Raw genomic sequence first — 19,662 nt, forward strand, 5'->3', positions numbered from 1 at the left:
TATTACGAACAGCGTGACATTTCATGAGTCGAATTTAGCCCATTTTCGATCAGACGTACGACGATGAATATTACATATGTAAGGATATCTATTGAAAATATATATTTTTTTATGGATACATAAATGATCAGGTAATGCCTACAGATATGAGACATTTCTGAAAATATGTGGATTTGTTACTACATAAGTATAAAGGCTTTGATACAGTATGTCAGAATGTTGACACAACCTTTCCGGAATCAGAATATTCTACAAAAATCTAAGCAGGTCTTGAACATATCTTACCCCAGATATCTTCCCGGACTCATACGGTTGCAGTGAAGTCCGGATTGGATGCATGTAGAAACTGTCCCATTATACAGAATATCCTAGCTCTGTATATGAAATTGAGAACTTGCGTATCTGGAGTATGTCTACACCTTATATCTAATCAAACATGTGTGTGCGTGCGTACCGTATGAAATTAGCTAATGTTAGAAATCTATGGAGCATTTAGAATGCATGTTTCCCTTCATTATCATGAAGTTGCTCCACAATTACTTCATAATAACCTGAGTGTACTGTACAGTGCCTTTGTGGTTCAGCCTGAATTTTAAAATGGATTACATTTGAGCTTTTTTGTCTCTCCCCTACACACAATACTCCATAATGTCAAAGTGGAATTTTCTACATTTTTACAAATGTATAAAAAATGAAAATCTGAAATGTCTTCAGTCAATAAGTATTCAACCCCTTTGTTACGGCAAGCCTAAATCATTTCAGGAATAAAATGTGCTTTTTTAATTTATTTTATTTCACCTTTATTTAACCAGGTAGGCAAGTTGAGAACAAGTTCTCATTCACAATTGCGACCTGGCCAAAGATAAAGCAAAGCAGTTCGACACATAACACAGAGTTACACATGGAGTAAAACAAACATACAGTCAATAATACAGTAGAAAAAATAAGTATATACAATGTGAGCAAATGAGGTGAGATAAGGGAGGTAAAGGCAAAAAAAGGCCATGGTGGCGAAGTAAATAGAATATAGCAAGTAAAACACTGGAATAGTTGGTTTGCAGTGGAAGAATGTGCAAAGTAGAGATAGAAATAATGGGGTGCAAAGGAGCAAAATAAATAAATACAGTAGGGGGGAGAGGTAGTTGTTTGGGCTAAATTATAGATGGGCTATGTACAGGTGCAGTAATCTGTGAGCTGCTCTGACAGCTGTTGCTCAAAGCTAGGGAGGGAGATAAGTGTTTCCAGTTTCAGAGATTTTTGTAGTTCATTCCTGTCATTGGCAGCAGAGAACTGGAAGGAACTGGAAGTATTTTATTTATCCGTTATTTTACCAGGTAAGTTGACTGAACACGTTCTCATTTGCAGCAACAACCTGGGGAATAGTTACAGGGGAGAGGAGGGGGATGAATGAGCCAATTGTAAACTGGGGATTATTAGGTGACCGTGATGGTTGAGGGCCAGATTGGGAATTTAGCCAGGACACCGGGGGTAACACCCCTACTCTTACGATAAGTGCCATGGAATCTTTAATGACCTCAGAGTCAGGACACCCGTTTAACGTCCCATCTGAAAGACGGCACCCTACACAGAGCAGTGTCCCCAATCACTGCCCTGGGGAATTGGGATCTTTGTTTAGACCAGAGGAAAGAGTGCCTCCTACTGGCCCTCCAACACCACTTCCAGCAGCATCTGGTCTCCCACTTCCAGGGACTGACCAGGACCAACCCTGCTTAGCTTCAGAAGCAAGCCAGCAGTGGTATGCAGGGGGATATGCTGCTGGCTGAATGAAGCGAGGGCCAGCCAACGAGAGCGTACAGGTTGCAGGGGTGGGTAGTATATGGGGCTTTGGTGACAAAATGGATGGCACTGTGATAGACTGCATCCAATTTATTGAGTAGGGTATTGGAGGCTACCCAATAGCCGATACTCGCCGAAGTATCGGTAGGATGGTCAGTTTTACAAGGGTATGTTTGGCAGCATGCGTGAAGGATGCTTTGTTGCAAAATAGGAAGCCAATTCTAGATTTAACTTTGGATTGGAGATGTTTGATGTGAGTCTGGAAGGAGAGTTTACAGTCTAACCAGACACCTAGGTATTTGTAGTTGTCCGCATATTCTAAGTCAGAACCGTCCAGAGTAGTGATGTTGGATGGGTGGGCATGTGCAGGCAGCGATCGGTTGAAGAGCATGCATTTAGTTTTACTTGTATTTAAGAGCAGTTGGAGGCCACGGAAGGAGAGTTGTATGGCATTGAAGCTCGTCTCGTGGGTTGTTGACACAGTGTCAGAAGTGCCAGAAGTATACAGAATGGTGTCGTCTGCGTAGAGGTGGATCAGAGACTCCCCAGCAGCAAGAGCGAAATCATTGATGTATACAGAGAAGAGAGTCGGTCCAAGAATTGAACCCTGTGGCACCCCCATAGAGACTGCCAGAGGCCCGGACAAAAGGCCCTGCTTAACAAGTCACAATACGTTGTATGGACCCTGCAATAACAGGGTTTAACCTGATTTTTTAATGACTGCCTCATCTCCGTATTCCACACATACAATTATCTGTAAGGTCCCTCAGTCGAGCAGTGAATTTCAAACAAAGATTCAACCACAAACACCAGGGAGATTTTCCAATGCCTCGCAAAGAGCACCTATTGGTAGATGGGTAAAAAAAAAAAAGCACAGGCATTGAATATCCCTTTTAACATGGTGAAGTTATTAGTTAGACTTTGGATGGTGTATCAATACTCCCAATCACTGCAAAGCTACATGCGTCCTTCCTAACTTAGTTGCCGAAGAGGAAGGAAACTGCTCAGGGATATCACCATGAGGCCAATTGTGACTTTAAAACAGTTATGGAGTTTAATTGCTGTGATAGGAGAAAACTGAGGATGGATCAACAACATTGTAGTTACTCCACAATATTAACCTAAATGAAAAAGTGGAAAGAAGGAAGCCTGTACTGAATAAAAATATTCCAAAACATGCATCCTATTTACAAGGCACTAAAGTAAAACTGCAAAAAATGTGGCAAAGCAATTCACTTTCTGTCCTGAATACAAAGTGTTATGTTTGGGGAAAATCCAATACAACACATTACTGAGTACAACTATCCATATTTTCAAGCATAGTGGTGGCTACATCGTGTTATGGGTATGCTTGTAATCGTTATGGACTGGGTAGTTTTTCAGGATAAAACATTTACGGAATGGAGCTAAGCACAGGGGAAATCCTAGAGGAAAACTTGGTTAAGTCTGCTTTCCACCATATACTGGGAGATTAATTCACCTTTCAGCAGGACAATAACCTTAAACACAAGGCCAAATCTACACTGGAGTTGCTTACCAAGAAGACATTGAATGTTCCTGAGTGGCCGAGTTACAGTTTTGACTTAAATGTACTGGAAAATCTATGGCAAGACCTGAAAATGGTTAGCAATGGTCAACATCCAATTTGACAGAGCTTGATGAATTAAAAAAATAATAATGGGCAAACGTTGCACAATTCAAGTGTGGAAAGTTCTTAGAGACTTACCTAGAAAGACTCACAGCTGTTATTGCTGCCATATGTGATTCTACAAAGTATTGACTCAGGGGAATGAATACTTATGTAAACAAGATATTTCTGTATTTCATTTTCAATAAATTAATAAATGCAAACATTTCTAAAAACATATTTTCACTCTGTCATTATAGGGTATTGTGTGTAGATGAGGTGAGAAAAATATATACAGTACCAGTAAAACGTTTGGACACACCTACTCATTCAAAGGTTTTGCTTTAGATTATCAGTGGTCTTGTAAGTCTTCCATTTCCTAATAATTGCTCCCACAGTTGATTTCTTCAAACCAAGCTGCTTACCTATTTCAGATTCAGTCTTCCCATCCTGGTGCAGGTCTACAATTTTGTTTCTGGTGTTCTTTGACAGCTCTTTGGTCTTGGCCATAGTGGAGTTTGGAGTGTGACTGTTTGAGGTTGTGGACAGGTGTCTTTTATACTGATAACAAGTTCAAACAGGTGCCATTAATACAGGTAACGCGTGGAGGACAGAGGAGCCTCTTAAAGAAGAAGTTACAGGTCTGTGAGAGCCAGAAATCTTGCTTGTTTGTAGGTGACCAAATACTTATTTTCCACCATAATTTGCAAATAAATTAATTAAATCTCCCCTTCCTCCTCTGAGGAGCCTACACTGGATTCCATATATGTTATTTCATAGTTTTGATGTCTTCATATTATTCTACAATGTAGAAAATTGTTTTTTTAAATTAAGAAAAAAAGAGTAGGTGTGTCCAAACTTTTGACTGGTACTGTATATTTAATCAATTTTGAATTCAGGCTGTAACACAACAAAATGTGGAATAAGTCAAAGGGTGTGAATGCTTTCTGAAGGCATTGTAGTTATGACTTACATTTTCTCTACATACTGTAATAGGTTATTCCTCCACAATCGTAAGAGGGATTTCTGTGCTTCTATACTGCATTCAACAGACTTTCATTGTCAATCATTTGCACCACAACAGTTGAATTTGTCTGCTTGGATTGTGTATTTTGAGTCCTAGCCAACCGTCGAGATCACCTGTCAAGAGCAGCATTTTGCAACCCAATACATTTATTCACACAACTCATCAAGATGAATAAAACAAAGTATGTCATTGTTCTCTTTTTAATATTTTTGGTTTGCTTGAGTTATCCCTTTTCTATGAATATTAAGCTACACATGTATTTGTTTTTCAAATCTGGCAACATAATGGCACATCCACAGATGTTGCACACTGAAAACAGTTGCCTCGTGATTGAAATTTGGTTTGGAAATGAACCTACTCCAGAACCATACAGTATGCCGCTTGAATGAATATGCAGTGGATAGCAAGGACATTAGATGTAGATGAGGGCCAGTCATGTGTTAGCGCCTCCTGTTCCTCCCCGTCTGTGGCTGAGACGCAGCACACACACACACACACACACACACACAAGATGCGGCCACAATAATTAGGCGGCCTGTGAATAACATTACCATCTTGAGGAAAGAGTGGTCTTACTGTATGTGTCACACTGTTGCCACATTGGCTAGGCTGTAAGAAATCTGGGACCATATTCATAAAGTGTCTCAGAGTAGGAGTGCTTACTTAAGATCAGTTTTGTCTTTTAGATCACAATTAATAACATTACATGGACAGGGGGAAAAGTCGATGAGCTCTCATACATTTTAGTCAGTGCAGGCCCTGAATCTCCGAAGTGGTTTTACTTTTAAATCGATTTCTTTACATTTAAATCCAGATACATACATTTTACATAGAATGGGCAGTGGTGCACAGTTTATTTTCAAGACAGAGGGAATACAACTTCAAAGGAATAGAACATGAAGGAAGAGAAGAACAAAGGTAAAACAAATAAAGTGAAGTAGAAATAAAGACAGCTATAAAAGGTGACACATGCAAACATAGGTGTGAATCCTAACTTCCACTAAAGTCAAACTTTTAACTTAGTCTTACTTCGACATCAATGCATAACTATATAAAAATTGGACTTAAGTGGAAGGTAAAGTAATTGACCAGTGAAAATCTAACTTTAAAAAGTTCATATTTATTCTGTTAATCATATCCAAATAATGTTGTTGACTTGTCCAATAATTGTATTTGTGGCCTAAGTATAAATTGGAGAAAAAAATACTTTAAAAAAACCCCACCTCAAACCTGTATCTCAAACAGACCGCTTAAAAAATGCTTGCTCTTTCCTCACAGAACATAACGTCATCTCTCTGAGGAGGATGAGCTGACCAATCAGCAGTGTACTTGCGTTAATATTTTTAATGACCGTTATACACCCACACCATTCTGTTGTTGGGGTATGTCCACACCATTCAACACAGAAAAGCTACTTTTTACATACTTAATTACCATTTTTTGGAAGGAAAACTATTTAACTCATATTGCAAGTAATTATAGGTCATATTTCATTGAAATCTGGAAACACTGGGTAGTTACTTTAAGATTCACCACTAAAGGAATTCACCAGAATCAGAAAGATTCGTCTGAATAGGCCCTTTGTCTCTAGTCTTCACTGTGTTCGTATCCTACTAAATAATCTTGATTTATATCTCAACGATTTATCTTATTCTCTCTTCTCGCCTTTGAATTACTAGAGGAAGTTCTGCTCTACAGAAAATGCTCGGTAACATAAATACCAATGCACCGTGGAATAATACATTATTCTTTGACAACACTGCTTTTAGAGTTTAGGGAATCCAGAGAATAATGTTTTTATTAGGTTGTGAAAGATTCCAATATTCCAGTAGTGTACTTATTGCTTGGTTCATTATTATTTTAAACCGTATGCTTAATACATTGGGCTTGTGTTGCATTAGTTAATAAGCTGCTGTACAGTGTTCATTCTCTTGGGTATTGCAGATAAGACAGTGTTACAGATTAGAGTAACAATTTACCGAAAGTCAACAGGTATAATGATTTATTACTAGTTATAAGCATGTATGAGCCTTTTCAACTAACTCAACATGGCTGTTATAAATCAGAATAAAAATTACAACATACTTACAATGCATTATAACTGAATTACAATGCATTAGAAATTAAGTATTATGCAGATTGTTAAAGCTAATGTACACAATCATTGGTTGTCTATAGAGGGGATTGTTGTCTGTAGAGCTCTTGCCTATAGATGATTCAGTACAATAGGTCCATCCATAGTGAGTCGAATTCTCAGAACAGCATTGTATACTGTCCTTGCCATTCGCTATCCGAAGTAGTAGGTGGGAGAAATATACTGAACATTTATCAACCGACACACAGTGCCGCACTTGCTTTATTTTTCACTTTACTTAAATTCCTTTCAGTTGTAACCTTAACGCAAATGAACTCGTCAAGGTGTCACACTGTGAAAACCCATTTACACACACAACAGTGAGAGAGAAGCATTTCCTGTTGTGTGAATTGTTGTACATTGGATTTGTGGAGACATCCAGCATAGGATTCATAAACTAATTTACTCGCTTTCTCTCTATGATGAACACATTTTATTACTGTATGTACACTCATCTAGTACCAGGTCGGACCCCCCTTTGCCTCCACAACAGCCTGAATTCTTCGAGGCATGGATTCCACAAGGTGCGGCATTCAAATGTTGCTCAATTGGTATCAAGGGACTTAACGTGTGCCAGGAAAACCTCCCCACACCATTACACCACCGCCACCAGCCTGTACCGTTGACACCAGGCAGGATGGAGTCATGGACTCATGCTGCTTCTGCCAAATCCTGACTCTACCGTCAGCATGATGCAACAGGAACTGGGATTCGTCAGACCAGAATTTATTTTTCCACTCCTCAATTATCCAGTGTTGGTGATAGCGTGCCCACTAGAGCCATTTCTTCTTGTTTTTAGCTAATAGGAGTGGAACCCGGTGTGGTCGTCTGCTGCAATAGCCCATCTGTGACAAGGACCGGCAAGTTAAGCGTTCCGAGATGTCGTTCTTCACACCACTGTTTGCCAGTTTGTGGCCCGTCTGTTGGCTTGCACGATTTCTGCCATTGTCCTTCAACCTCTCTCATCAAAAAGCTGTTTTTGCCCACAGAACTGCCCCTGACTGGATGTTTTTTGTTTATCGCACCATTCTTGGTAGACACTGTTGTGCGTGAAAAGCTCAGGAGGCCGGCCATTTCTGAGATACTGGAACTGGCGCGCCTGGCACTGGTTTGCCCATTCTAACGTTCAATCCAACCGTAACTAAATGCCTCGATCCCTGTCTGCCTGCTTTATATAGTAAGCCACGGCCACGTGACTCACTGTCTGTTTTCGTGAACAAGGTGGTGTACCTAATAAACTGGCCACTGAGTGTAGGATACACATACTGTATATGTGTTCGGTATATGTATCTGCAGATACATTTGTTAATAAGTTACTTTTCAAATAGCCTGTCCTGCAGCAACGGTAAATCATTAATGTTACAATCTCTCTTACAGACTGACAAAAAGCACAAAGTTTGTTGGCAATTATCTACAGATGGAGGGCGCGTTCCTCTGCCAATGCTAGATGACACAATAATGAATGGGATTATCCTGCCGGGTCACGCTCTGTTCATAGCCGAAGTGTCCCAACTGTCAACATAAACGCCGGAAGTGGAATCACCGCCTGCGTCTGCGAAAATTCCGCGAATTGAGCTAGAGCGGTGTTTGTCAAACCCTGAGACATCCCGAAAATCGGTCTTCTCACAAAATTGTCTGTAACTTCCGAATGGTTTGACCCCTCTATGGAAAGATGAGTCTCTCACAAACACAATGGTGTTTTGCTCTACGACCCCCATAAGCGTCTTGGGACTCGTCTGAAGTTGGTACAGCCGATCTGCCAACTTCTGTCTGTAGCATCCGAAAAGTTTCGGCTACACACTAAAATGACACCTCTGTGGAAATGTGAGACTTATTTTGCTATAGAATGCCAACAGGCCTCACAAGACTTGGCTGAAGGTCCCCAGCACCATTTTTTAAAATTTATTATGGGGAGTGCTTGGAGCGGCACCATGTGAGGACGTACTTTTCTGAGCTCCTCGCCAGAACGTTTAAGTATTTGATTAGTTTGTTCCAAAACATGTGGGCAGATTGCAATTTTGATCAAAATACCACTCTAAAACGTGAGATTCAATTTTAAGGCTTACTGTCACGTTTTTGTCATTTTTTGTTGACGATGTCAGGCACCAACCGCAAGAATCAGCCTAATGCTAACAGACCAGCTAGCCTAGCCAAGGACCATGAGGCTACACCGATGGCTGAACAATGCACAGTCGAGGCGACTGGACAAGAAGCTGTTCTACAGGCATTAATTGAAATGAAGCAGGAATTAATTGACAAAATGGACGAATAGGCAGAGATGCAGTCAGCAGAGCTACAAAACCAGGTTAGCCAGCTGAGAGAGGAGCTGAAAACTGCCACTGAACAGGCTAGATCCAACCATGAGACACTGGACATCTGCACGACCAGCCTGGAGATGGCAGCTAATGGCCACTTTGACTCAATCACCACACTGGAAAGGAATGTTCTCCAAATTAAAAAGGAAATCAAGGAACTTAGAAAAATCTACATTTGGAGTCTAGAGTCCATCGTTCGAATTTATGCATGACGGGTGTGAGAGATAGACAGGAGGATGGCAAGTGCACTACAGAGTTGATCGCAGAGATGCTACAGCTGACACTCAGCCTGGACAAACCCCCGCTGCTAGACCGCGCACATCGCTCTCGTGATAAGAGGCCACTTCTAACAACAGAAAGAAGCAATCCTCTTCAAAGCAGCCGAGGCCAACAGGTGATATCCCGCTTAGAGACCAGACCCGAATCTACCCTGACTACACTCAGGCGGTTACCAAGCAGAGAGCTGCCTTCAGGGAGGTGAGGGAATCCGTTATGGCCTATGGTACCCTGCGGATTTGAAGATAACAACCCCAGATGGTGTTCTTAAAAAGCTTCTCAGAACCAGTGCCAGCTAAGGATTTAATTCTGAAGAATTTGACATGCAAGTGAAGATCGAACACAACAGTAATTCCATTCTCTCTTTCCAACTTTGGGTAAAACGATAGCCTAACAAACCATGTGGGTATCTGAAGGCTAGTGTTTTGCTTGCCAGTTTAAGGACTGAACTGGTCCATCCAGCTGCATGGACGTTACTTTTGTTGATTTGTAAAACTCTTACGGATCTGCCCCTTTTTTCCCCTCAATTTTCACCTAAAATGACATGCCCAAATCTAACTGCCTGTAGCTCAGGCCCTGAAGCAAGGATATGCATATTATTGGTACTGTTTGAAAGGAAACACTTTGAGGTTTGTGGAAATGTGAAAGGAGTGTAGGAGAATATAACACAATAGATCTGGTAAAAGATAATACAAAGAAGAAAAAAAACGTTCAGGCAAGAGAAAGGCCATAATGTATTATTCCAGCACAGTAGTGTATGTGCAAAGTTTTAGACGATCCAATGAACAATTGCATTTCTGTTAATTTTGTATCAAGAGTGCCCAAATGTGCATAATTTGTTTATAAATAACTTCATGATCAAAACTGTGCACTCTCCTCAAATAATAGCATGCTATTCTTTCACTGTAATATATACTGTAAATTGGACAGTGCAGTTAGATTAACAAGAATTGAAGCTTTCTGCCTATATCAGATATGTCTATGTTTAGCTCTCATTGTTTGAGGCAACCATTAGTTTACTTATAATTTAAAGCAAAGGATTTCCCTGTTTTGGTTTACTGCTAGTTTTTGCTTCTGTTTGAGCTAGCCTTGATGCTAACCCATGTTGTTAATCCATGGTAGAAGCACAACGCAGCAATAGCAGTTATCTTTCTCCACCATAGTTTGTAGTTATACATCTAAGCTATCATTGGAGATCGTGGGATCTCTACTTTCATTGGTTTACTTCGCATTTGTAATTCACCTCCGTTATCATGTAACTCAGTATAGCCCGTAGACATCGGACATACAAATCTACGTCAGTACATGCCATACCAACTAAATCCACTACAGGGAATACAAGTTAATGGTATGATTATTGACCTGTATAGCCCTGCCATCTTAGCAATAAGAGGGGGTTTATCTGGGTGATTTGAAAGGGGCTATTGTGTATTGTGGCACATCACACTATGCACAAAAATCTGTTTGAAAGGTTGTATGTTATGCTATGCTGATCACTGCATGTGTGTATGTATATATACTGTCATCAAGGATGGCTACTTTGAAGAATCTAAATGAGAATAATGTTTGGATTTGTTGAACACTTTTTTTGGTTGCTACATGATTGCTACATGATTCCATTTGTGTTATTTCATAGTTTTGATGTCTTCACTGTTATTCCACAATGTAGAAAATAGTAAAAAATAAAGAAAAACCCTTGAATGAGTAGGTGTGTCCAAACTTCTGACTGGTACTGTATATATTTTTTGGTCCATCAGCTGTTACATAGAATAGTATCAATGCAACTTGTTGCTTTATTTATGTTGTTACATTATGTTCTATCTGTATATCTTCTTTTAAAAAACAATAAAAACAATTGCAATAAAAAATGAATGGAAGTATAGTGCCTTCGGAAAGTATTCAGACCCCTTGACTTTTTACACATTTTGTTACGTTACAGCCTTATTCAAAATTCGAATTTTTTTGTTTGAATCCTCAGCAATCTACACACAACACCCCATTATCACAAAACTAAAACATCTTTTGAGAAATGTTTGTAAATGTATTAAAAACAAAAATAAGATATACCTTATTTACATAAGTATTTAGACCCTTTGCTATGAGACTCACAATTGAGCTCAGATACATCCTGTTTCCATTGATCATCCTTGAGATGGTTCTACAACTTGATTGGATTCCACCTGTGGTAAATTCAATTGATTGGACATGATTTGGAAAGGCACACACCTGTCTATATATGCATGTCAGAGCAAAAACCAAGCCACGAGGTCGAAGGAATTGTCCGTGGAACTCCGAGACAGGATTGTTTCGAGGCACAGATCTGGGGAAGGGTACAAAACCAATTCTGCAGCATTGAAGGTCTCAAAGAACACAGTGGCCTCCATCATTCTTAAATGGAAGAAGTTTTGCACCACCAAGTCTCTTCCTAGAGCTGGCCGCCCGGTCAAACTGAGCAATCGGGGGAGAAAGGCCTTGGTCAGGGAGGTGACACAGAACCTGATAGTCACTTTGACAGAGCTCTAGAGTTCCTCTGTGGAGATGGGAGAACCTCCCAGAAGGACACCCATCTCTCCAGCACGCCACCAATCAAGCCTTTATGGTAGAGTGGTCAGACGGAAGCCTCAGTAAAAGGCACATGACAGCCCGCTTGGAGTTTGCCAAAATGCACCTAAAGACTCTCAGATCATGAGAAACAAGATTCACTGGTCTGATGAAACCAAAGTTTTACTCTTTGGCCTGAATGCCAAGCGTCACGTCTGGAGGAAACCTGGCACCATCCCTACGGTGAAGCATGGTGGTGGTAGTATCATGCTGTGGGGATATTTTTCAGCGGCAGAGACTGGGAGACTAGTCAGGATCGAGGCAAAGATGAACGGAGTAAAGTACAGAGAGATCCTTGATGAACCTGCTCCAGAGCACTCAGGACCTCAGACTAGGGTTAAGGTTCACCTTCCAACAGGACAATGACCCTAAGCACACAGCCAAGACAATGCAGGAGTGGCTTCGGGTGAAGTCTCTGAATGTCCTTGAGTGGCCCAGCCAGAGCCCGGACTTGAACTCAATCGAACATGTCTGGAGAGACTTCAAAATAGCTGTGCAGCAACGCTCTCCATCCAACCTGACAGAGCTTGAGAGGATCTGCAGAGAAGAATGGGAGAAACTCCCCAAATACAGGTGTGCCAAGCTTGTAGCGTCATACCCAAGAAGACTCTCAAAGTGCTGAGTAAATGGTCTGAATACTTATGCAAATGTAATATTTCAGTTTTAAAAATGTTTTTACCTGTTTTTGCTTTGTCATTATGGGGTATTGTGTGTAGATTGATATATTTATTTTTCATACTTTAACGGGTCTTCAAATTCAAAATCAAATAGCTAAATGTTCCTTGGCATGACCTTCTTAAAACAATTCCATATAGCATAGTAGAACCCCCTCCCCCAGCTTAGACACGGCTTAGATTGTTATGGGTTCATAAACAACTGCAGTCATGTTGTCAACAGCATCGTGGCTATTGTTGCCTTTTGACGGTAGTAAAACAGGAATCTCTGAAGTAGTCCCAGGTGAAGCAGGCATGCGAGGGAGGGGCAACTGTGAATGCGCAATGAACCGTCTTAGCAAAGGAACGTGGCTGCAGACTTTTTTTGCAAGCGTCACAGTACAGCACAGCATACCGCACTCGCCTGGGAAAAAAATATTGTACTGCATTAAATTGAAATAGCAATGATACTACGCCAGTGCCAAATATACTGTAAGCCTGCCTTTCTGTAGGATATTCCATTTGGAAAAAGCTCTGTTGGGTTGATTAGAAGCTAAAATTATCTTGAAAATGCTGAGTCACACTGTTCCAAATGGCACCCTATTTCCTTCGTAGTGTACCATTTTTGACCAGAGACAATAGATAGGGCTCTGGTCAAAAGGGCACAATGTAAGGAATAGGGTGCCTTTTGAGACGTAACCACCGTGACCAATTCATCTGGAACCTGGTTGGAAAATGTGTGTTTTAGTTTGCCGGAAAGTCTGATAACCCTTGATTTTTAGAATCCAAAAGTAAATCCCAATGTGATAGCTTATCCATATCCTGCCTTAGGCTACTATTAATTCCCTAGACTGGCTCCAAAATAAAAAACAGTGCTTTGGAGAACACACGTTGTCTAAATTTGTCCCTTTGATCGTGTGTTGCACCAAAGCCTTATAATGTCAGGGGGGATTTAATGTGTATTGAAATTATATGATGCATAGGGAAAAAAATGGATAATGAATATGTGGGGCTGGCTTTGTGTGCATTTACAAAACGTCCTTGGCCGTAATCCACTGTTAAAGCGACTTGACATTGATATAAGCATGACAGACAGATGTCATAAGGGGTCATAATAGGTGACGTGTCAATACAACTGCATGACCATCCTCATGATATGATGATGATCATTTCAATCAGGATACCTCAATTTGAGGTTATGATCATCAATCTTAAGATTAGCCTGACAACAAGCCAGAACATTGGTTTGTTCATCCCATGTGACATGACAGTGTTAGATCATTTAACATCCACAGATGATTATGACAGCATTTGAATTGTGTAAGATCATGACATTAAACATTATCACAAAGGGGCGAATCCTAATGCTCACTCAAGTCAAATTTTCAATTGACATCAACACATGATTAAGTGAAAATTTGACTTACGTGGAAGTTGGGTCAATTCTTGTTGTTGTAGATAACTGGAACTTATTGTATGCATGGAGATTGTACAGAGCAGTGACCAAATCTAAAGTGACTAGTGTTGTGTGTTTCCCCCCTCAGGATAACATCTTGCACAGATTTCCTCCTAAAATCTCTGTAGGTTTAGTTTTTGTGCTGTTCTTTACATTGTTTTTGTTAGGCAACAGATTTAAACAGATTAATTTTAACTTTTGTGTGTCAAATTTAGATAAACTGTAATTTCATCACAGACCCTTAGTTTAAGTATGTCATTTATTATGTAAAGATCCAGCAATGCCAAGTATATTTCAGGCCAAACAGAGTATACCTTGGAATCTTTTTGGGTGTCACTACATACAGTAATTGCAGTCACTGATGTGGCCAGTATTTACCGGTTTTCTGTGGACCAATAGATTGGTTGGGTTGTTGTTGCACTACTGTCAGGCAACAAAACACGTACAGATGCACCCACATACAATTATCTGTAAGGTCCCTCAAGTTAAGCAGTGCATTTCAAACACAGATTCAACCACAAAGACCAGGGAGATTTTCCAATGCCTTGCAAAAAACGGGACCTATTGGTAGATTGGTAAACATAAAAAAGCAGATATTGAATATCCCTTTGAGCATGGTGACGTTATTAATTACACTTTGGATGGTGTATCAATACACCCAGTCACTATAAAGATACAGGCGTCCTTCCTAACTCAGTTGCCGGAGAGGAAGGAAACCATTCAGGGATTTCACCATGATGCCAATGGTGACTTTAAAACAGTTATAGAGTTGAATTGCTTTGATAGGAGAAAACTGAGGATGGATCAACAACATTGTAGTTACTCCACCATACTAACCTAAATGACAGAGTGAAAAGAAGGAAATATTCCAAAACAAGCATCCTGTTTGCAGCAAGGCACTAAAGTAAAACTGCAAAAAATGTGGCAAAGAAATGAACTTTATGTCCTGAATACAAAGTGTTATGTTTGGGGCAAATCCAACACAGCACATCACTGAGTGCCACTCTTAATTTTTTCAAGCATGGGGGTGGCTGTATCATGTTATGGGTATGTTTGTCATTGGCAAGGACTAGGGAGTTTTTCAGGATAAAAATAAATGGAATAGAGCTAAGCACAGGCAAAATCCTAGAGAAAACCTGGTTCAGTCTGCTTTCCAACAGACACTGGGTGTAACGGCAGATTTCCTCCTCTTCGTCTGAAGAGGAGGTGTAGCAGGGATCGGACCAAAGCGCAGCGTGGTTAGTGTTCATCATGTTTAATAACGACAAAAAACGTGAACACTACAAAATACAAAACAACAAATGTGAAAAACCGAACAGTCCTATCTGGTGCATAGACACAAAGACAGAAGACAACCACCCACAAAACCCCAACACAAAACAAGCTACTTAAATATGGTTCCCAATCAGAGACAATGACTAACACCTGCCTCTGATTGAGAACCATATCAGGCCAAACATAGAAACAGGAAAACTAGACACACAACATAGAATGCCCACTCAGCTCACGTCCTGACCAACACTAAAACAAAGAAAACACAAAAGAACTATGGTCAGAACGTGACAGTACCGAACCCCAGCCGTGGTAGTATGGCGCCCCTGGAGCAAAGTAGGGTTAAGTGCCTTGCTCAGGGTGACCTTTCGGTTACTGGCCCAACGCTCTAAACGCTAGGCTACCTGTGTCCGTACAACAGTGTGCATAATATCAAACATCTGTGTCCTTCCCCTGTATTCACAGCGAGACCAAAGGTGGCATTCTCTGCTGGTTTAGGTCAAATAGTGGGACCCTTCAATAACCACTGTGGTCTACCCCAAAGTCATCACCAACACTATCCACGCCTACAGCCCAATTTCACGTACTGCTCACATACCAATCTACAAAATAAACCACATGTGTCCACAGAGGCCAGTGTAAGAATATGTCGAAGATAAATACACAGCGCAGAGACAGAGGACGAGAGGTCAAAAGGACGAGAAGTCCATAGAGTAATAACGATTAAGGGAAATTGTGTTTTTTCTGTAATAGGGAATTATTAATGAATGGTTCAGAGACATGGAAGGAATATGTCTTCTGAAATAGGATACTTGTTACTTGGTCATTGGCTAGTTTTATTGCAAGGAATTCTAATTGGTCAACAACAGGCTAGGGCTGGGTTATAAAACTGCATGCTGTCCCTTTGTTCTGGGGAGAGAACCGCTGGAGAGAACCACAGGAGAGAATCTGTCACGTTCGTCGTAACATTTAAGTGAGGAGGACCAAGGCACAGCGTGATAACAATACATCTTCTCTCTATTTGAAGACGAAACGACACTGACAAACTAAACGAAACAACGAACCGTGAAGCTATATAAACAATGAGTGCAGACACAGGCAACTTACACATAGACATAGACAATCACCCACAAACTACCTAATGACTATGGCTGCCTAAATATGGCTCCCAATCAGAGACAACGATAGACAGCTGTCTCTAATTGAGAACCAATCTAGGCAACCATAGACATACATACACCTAGACTAAACACTGCCCCATAAACATACAAAAAACCCTAGACAATACAAAACACATACATCCCCCATGTCAAACTAAGGCCAGGGCGTGACAGAATCACTAGAGAGCATCACTGAGGACAGGGGAGAATGACCATCTACCTCCCCGTATGATTTGTCCTCTTTGAATAAACCTATTTTCCTCCCCCTGATTTGCTTTGGAGTTCGTGTTATTGAAGAATAACATAAATTGCCAACACCAGCTATAGGCAATGAGTCCAATATCACTAACAGGCTGCTCCAGTGTCTATGATAGACGTACAGTGTATCGCTCTCTGTTTTTCATCTGATGCAGGTACATTATCTTCACAGCACCAGTGAGAGAAGTCTACTGGTTCAGATTCAGTGCCATGGACAACAGCTCATCGCAGTATGTGGTCGTACCCTTGTTCAAGAATGACCAGGGTATAATGAGGCCAGAACAGCACAATGATCACGGAAATGCTGAGAACGTATCCAATGGAGAGACTAGAGCTGGAGGATGAGGACTTGGTCTCCATGCACCTCCCCTCTAAATATAATAGTGATAAACACAACATATTCAGTGGTGTCCTGCTCTTCCCTATGTGAGGGGGAACACCACACACACTATTATATCTAAATCAAAATTATATCTGGACTCCAATTGTTCCTATATAAAATATAATTAATAAAAAGTGTAACAATAAAAAAACATGTATTTTGTTTTATTTACTGTCATTGTCACATCTTATTGACGATATCCTTGATGCTAATTGTATTTCTGTAATTCTCTAAATTAGATGGATGGTGAGTTTAGGGGGGGTTTTGAGATTACCCTTTTATCTTTCCTCAACAAAATGATATACTGTCCTATGTTCTTAGTTCCTGACAGGAAAAGCTAGTGTACTAGTGACTGAAGGGGAACCGGCAGTGGGGCTTGTAACAGCCAACTTGTTTCCAGGGGGAGTGCACTTCCACCTGTGCCCATAAAGTTCCAGACCTCTTAGCAGGACATCTTAATACACTCACATACAGGGAAGCTACAGTCTTAAAGGGATAGTTCCCTTAAAAATGTTAAAGGTACATAGGATAAAAGGATTTTGTACTTATCTTGGCTGTTGTTAATTGACTCAGAAGAAATATAGTGGTGATCTTCAAAAATCAATATTATGAAGCTGGGCTGTAGTAACATGAGCCACATGCGTTAAAGAGGAATTACATCAATCAATCTCCAACTATCCCTAAGACAGGGGTGTCAAACTCATTCCACAGAGGGCCTTGTGTCTGCAGGTTTTTGGTTTTTCCTTTCAATAAAGCCCTAGACAACCAGGTGTGGGGAGTTCCTAACTAATTAGTGATGTTAATTCATCAATCAAGTACAAGGGAGGAGCGAAAACCCGCAGACACTCGGCCCCCCGTGGAATGAGTTTGACACCTGTGCCCTAAGAGATCAACTTTATGCATTTTCATGCATATGTTTACACTATATTACCATACTATATTACTGTAAGTAATGAGGGATATCCTTTTTCAACAAAATACAAATCATAATTGAAAACAATTGTCAGTATCTTCATACCATGATGCGAATTTTCATTCATTACCTGAAACTGTGTTGAAATGGAATTGGCCCAAACCCTCTTGTGGGGGATTGAATTGTGTGGAAGTGTTGTACCACCACCTACTGGTGTACTATGGTATTACCATTAAGTCCCCCTACCAACCTGGTGATCTCATCCTTTGCATATGAATACCTGATCATAATCAATTTCAAGGACTAGTAAATATTTATGGGCAGCAGAGATGCAAAGTAGACTGCATTATTCATAGCAGAATATGATAAGAAAGAACATCTCCTGTACCCAAGAAAGCAAAGGTAACTGAACTAAATTACTATCGCCCCATAGCCCTCACTTCTGTCATCATGAAGTGCTTTGAGAGGCTAGTTAAGGATCATGTCGCCTCTACCTCACTTGACACCCTAGACCAACGTCAATTTACTTACCGCACCAATAGACCCACAGACGATTCAATCTCCATCGCACTGCACATTGCCTTATCCCATCTGGACAAGAGGATTACAGTTGAAGTCGGAAGTTTACATACACCTTAGCCAAAAACATTTGAACTCAGTTTTTCACAATTCCTAACATTTAATCCTAGTAGAAATTCCATCTTAGGTCAGTTAGGATCACCACTTTATTTTAAGAATGTGAAATGTCAGAATAACAGTAGAGAGAATGATTTATTTCAGCTTTTATAAATTTCATCACATTCCCAGTGGGTCAGAAGATGACATGCACTCAATTAGCATTTGGTAGCATTGCCTATAAATTGTTTAACTTGGGTCAAATGTTTCGGGTAGCCTTCCACAAGCTTCCACAATAAGTTGGGTAAATTTTGGCCCATTCCTCCTGACAGAGCTGGTGTAACTGAGCCAGGTTTGTAGGCCTCCTTGCTCGCACACGCTTTTTCAGTTCTGCCCACAAATGTTCTAAAGGATTGTGGTCAGGGCTTTGTGATGGCCACTCCAATACCTTGACTTTGTTGTCCTTAAGCCATTTTGCCACAACTTTGGAAGTATGCTTGTGGTCATTGTCCATTTGGAAGACCCATTTGCAACCAAGCTTTAACTTCCTGACTGATGTCTTGAGATGTTGCTTCAATATATCCACATAATTTTCTTTCCTTATGATGCCATCTATTTTGTGAAGTGCACCAGTCCCTACTGCAGCAAAGCACCCCCACAACATGATGCTGCCACCCCCGTGCTTCACGGTTGAGATGGTGCTCTTCGGCTTGCAAGCATCCCCCCTTTTCTTCCAAACATAATGATGGTCATTATGGACAAACAGTTCTATTTTTGTTTCATCAGACCAGAGGACGTTTCTCCAAAAACAATGTTCTTTGTCCCGATGTGCAGTTGCAAACCGTAGTCTGGCTTTTGTATGGTGGTTTTGGAGCAGTGGCTTCTTCCTTGCTGAGCGGCCTTTCAGGTTATGTCGATATAGGACTCGTTTTACTGTGGATATAGGTACTTTGATACCTGTTTCCTCCAGCATCTTCACGGGGTCCTTTGCTGTTGCTCTGGGATTGATTTGCACTTTTTGCACCAAAGTACGTTCATCTCTAGGAGACAGAACGTGTCTTCTTCCTGAGCGGTATGACGGCTGTGTGGTCCCATGGTGTATATACTTGCATGCTATTGTTTGTAAAGATGAACGTGGTACCTTCAGGTGTTTGGAAATTGCTCCCAAGGATGAAC

At 40.7% G+C, this 19,662-nt stretch overlaps 1 protein-coding gene across 1 annotated transcript in view; it reads left to right on the forward strand.

The window, feature by feature from the left end:
- The window catches only part of LOC129840886 (N-terminal EF-hand calcium-binding protein 1-like), a 91,091-nt gene extending 74,066 nt beyond the window's left edge, over positions 1-17,025 (forward strand). Inside the window, exon 14 of the mRNA XM_055908934.1 lies at positions 16,732-17,025. Coding sequence (XP_055764909.1) covers positions 16,732-16,757 — 26 coding nt within the window. The 3' untranslated portion in view covers positions 16,758-17,025. The remainder of the gene's footprint in view (positions 1-16,731) is intronic.
- Positions 17,026-19,662: the final 2,637 nt, after the last annotated feature.

Source organism: Salvelinus fontinalis, chromosome 3, assembly GCF_029448725.1.
Source record: "Salvelinus fontinalis isolate EN_2023a chromosome 3, ASM2944872v1, whole genome shotgun sequence".
In the NCBI taxonomy this organism is placed as follows: domain Eukaryota; kingdom Metazoa; phylum Chordata; class Actinopteri; order Salmoniformes; family Salmonidae; genus Salvelinus; species Salvelinus fontinalis.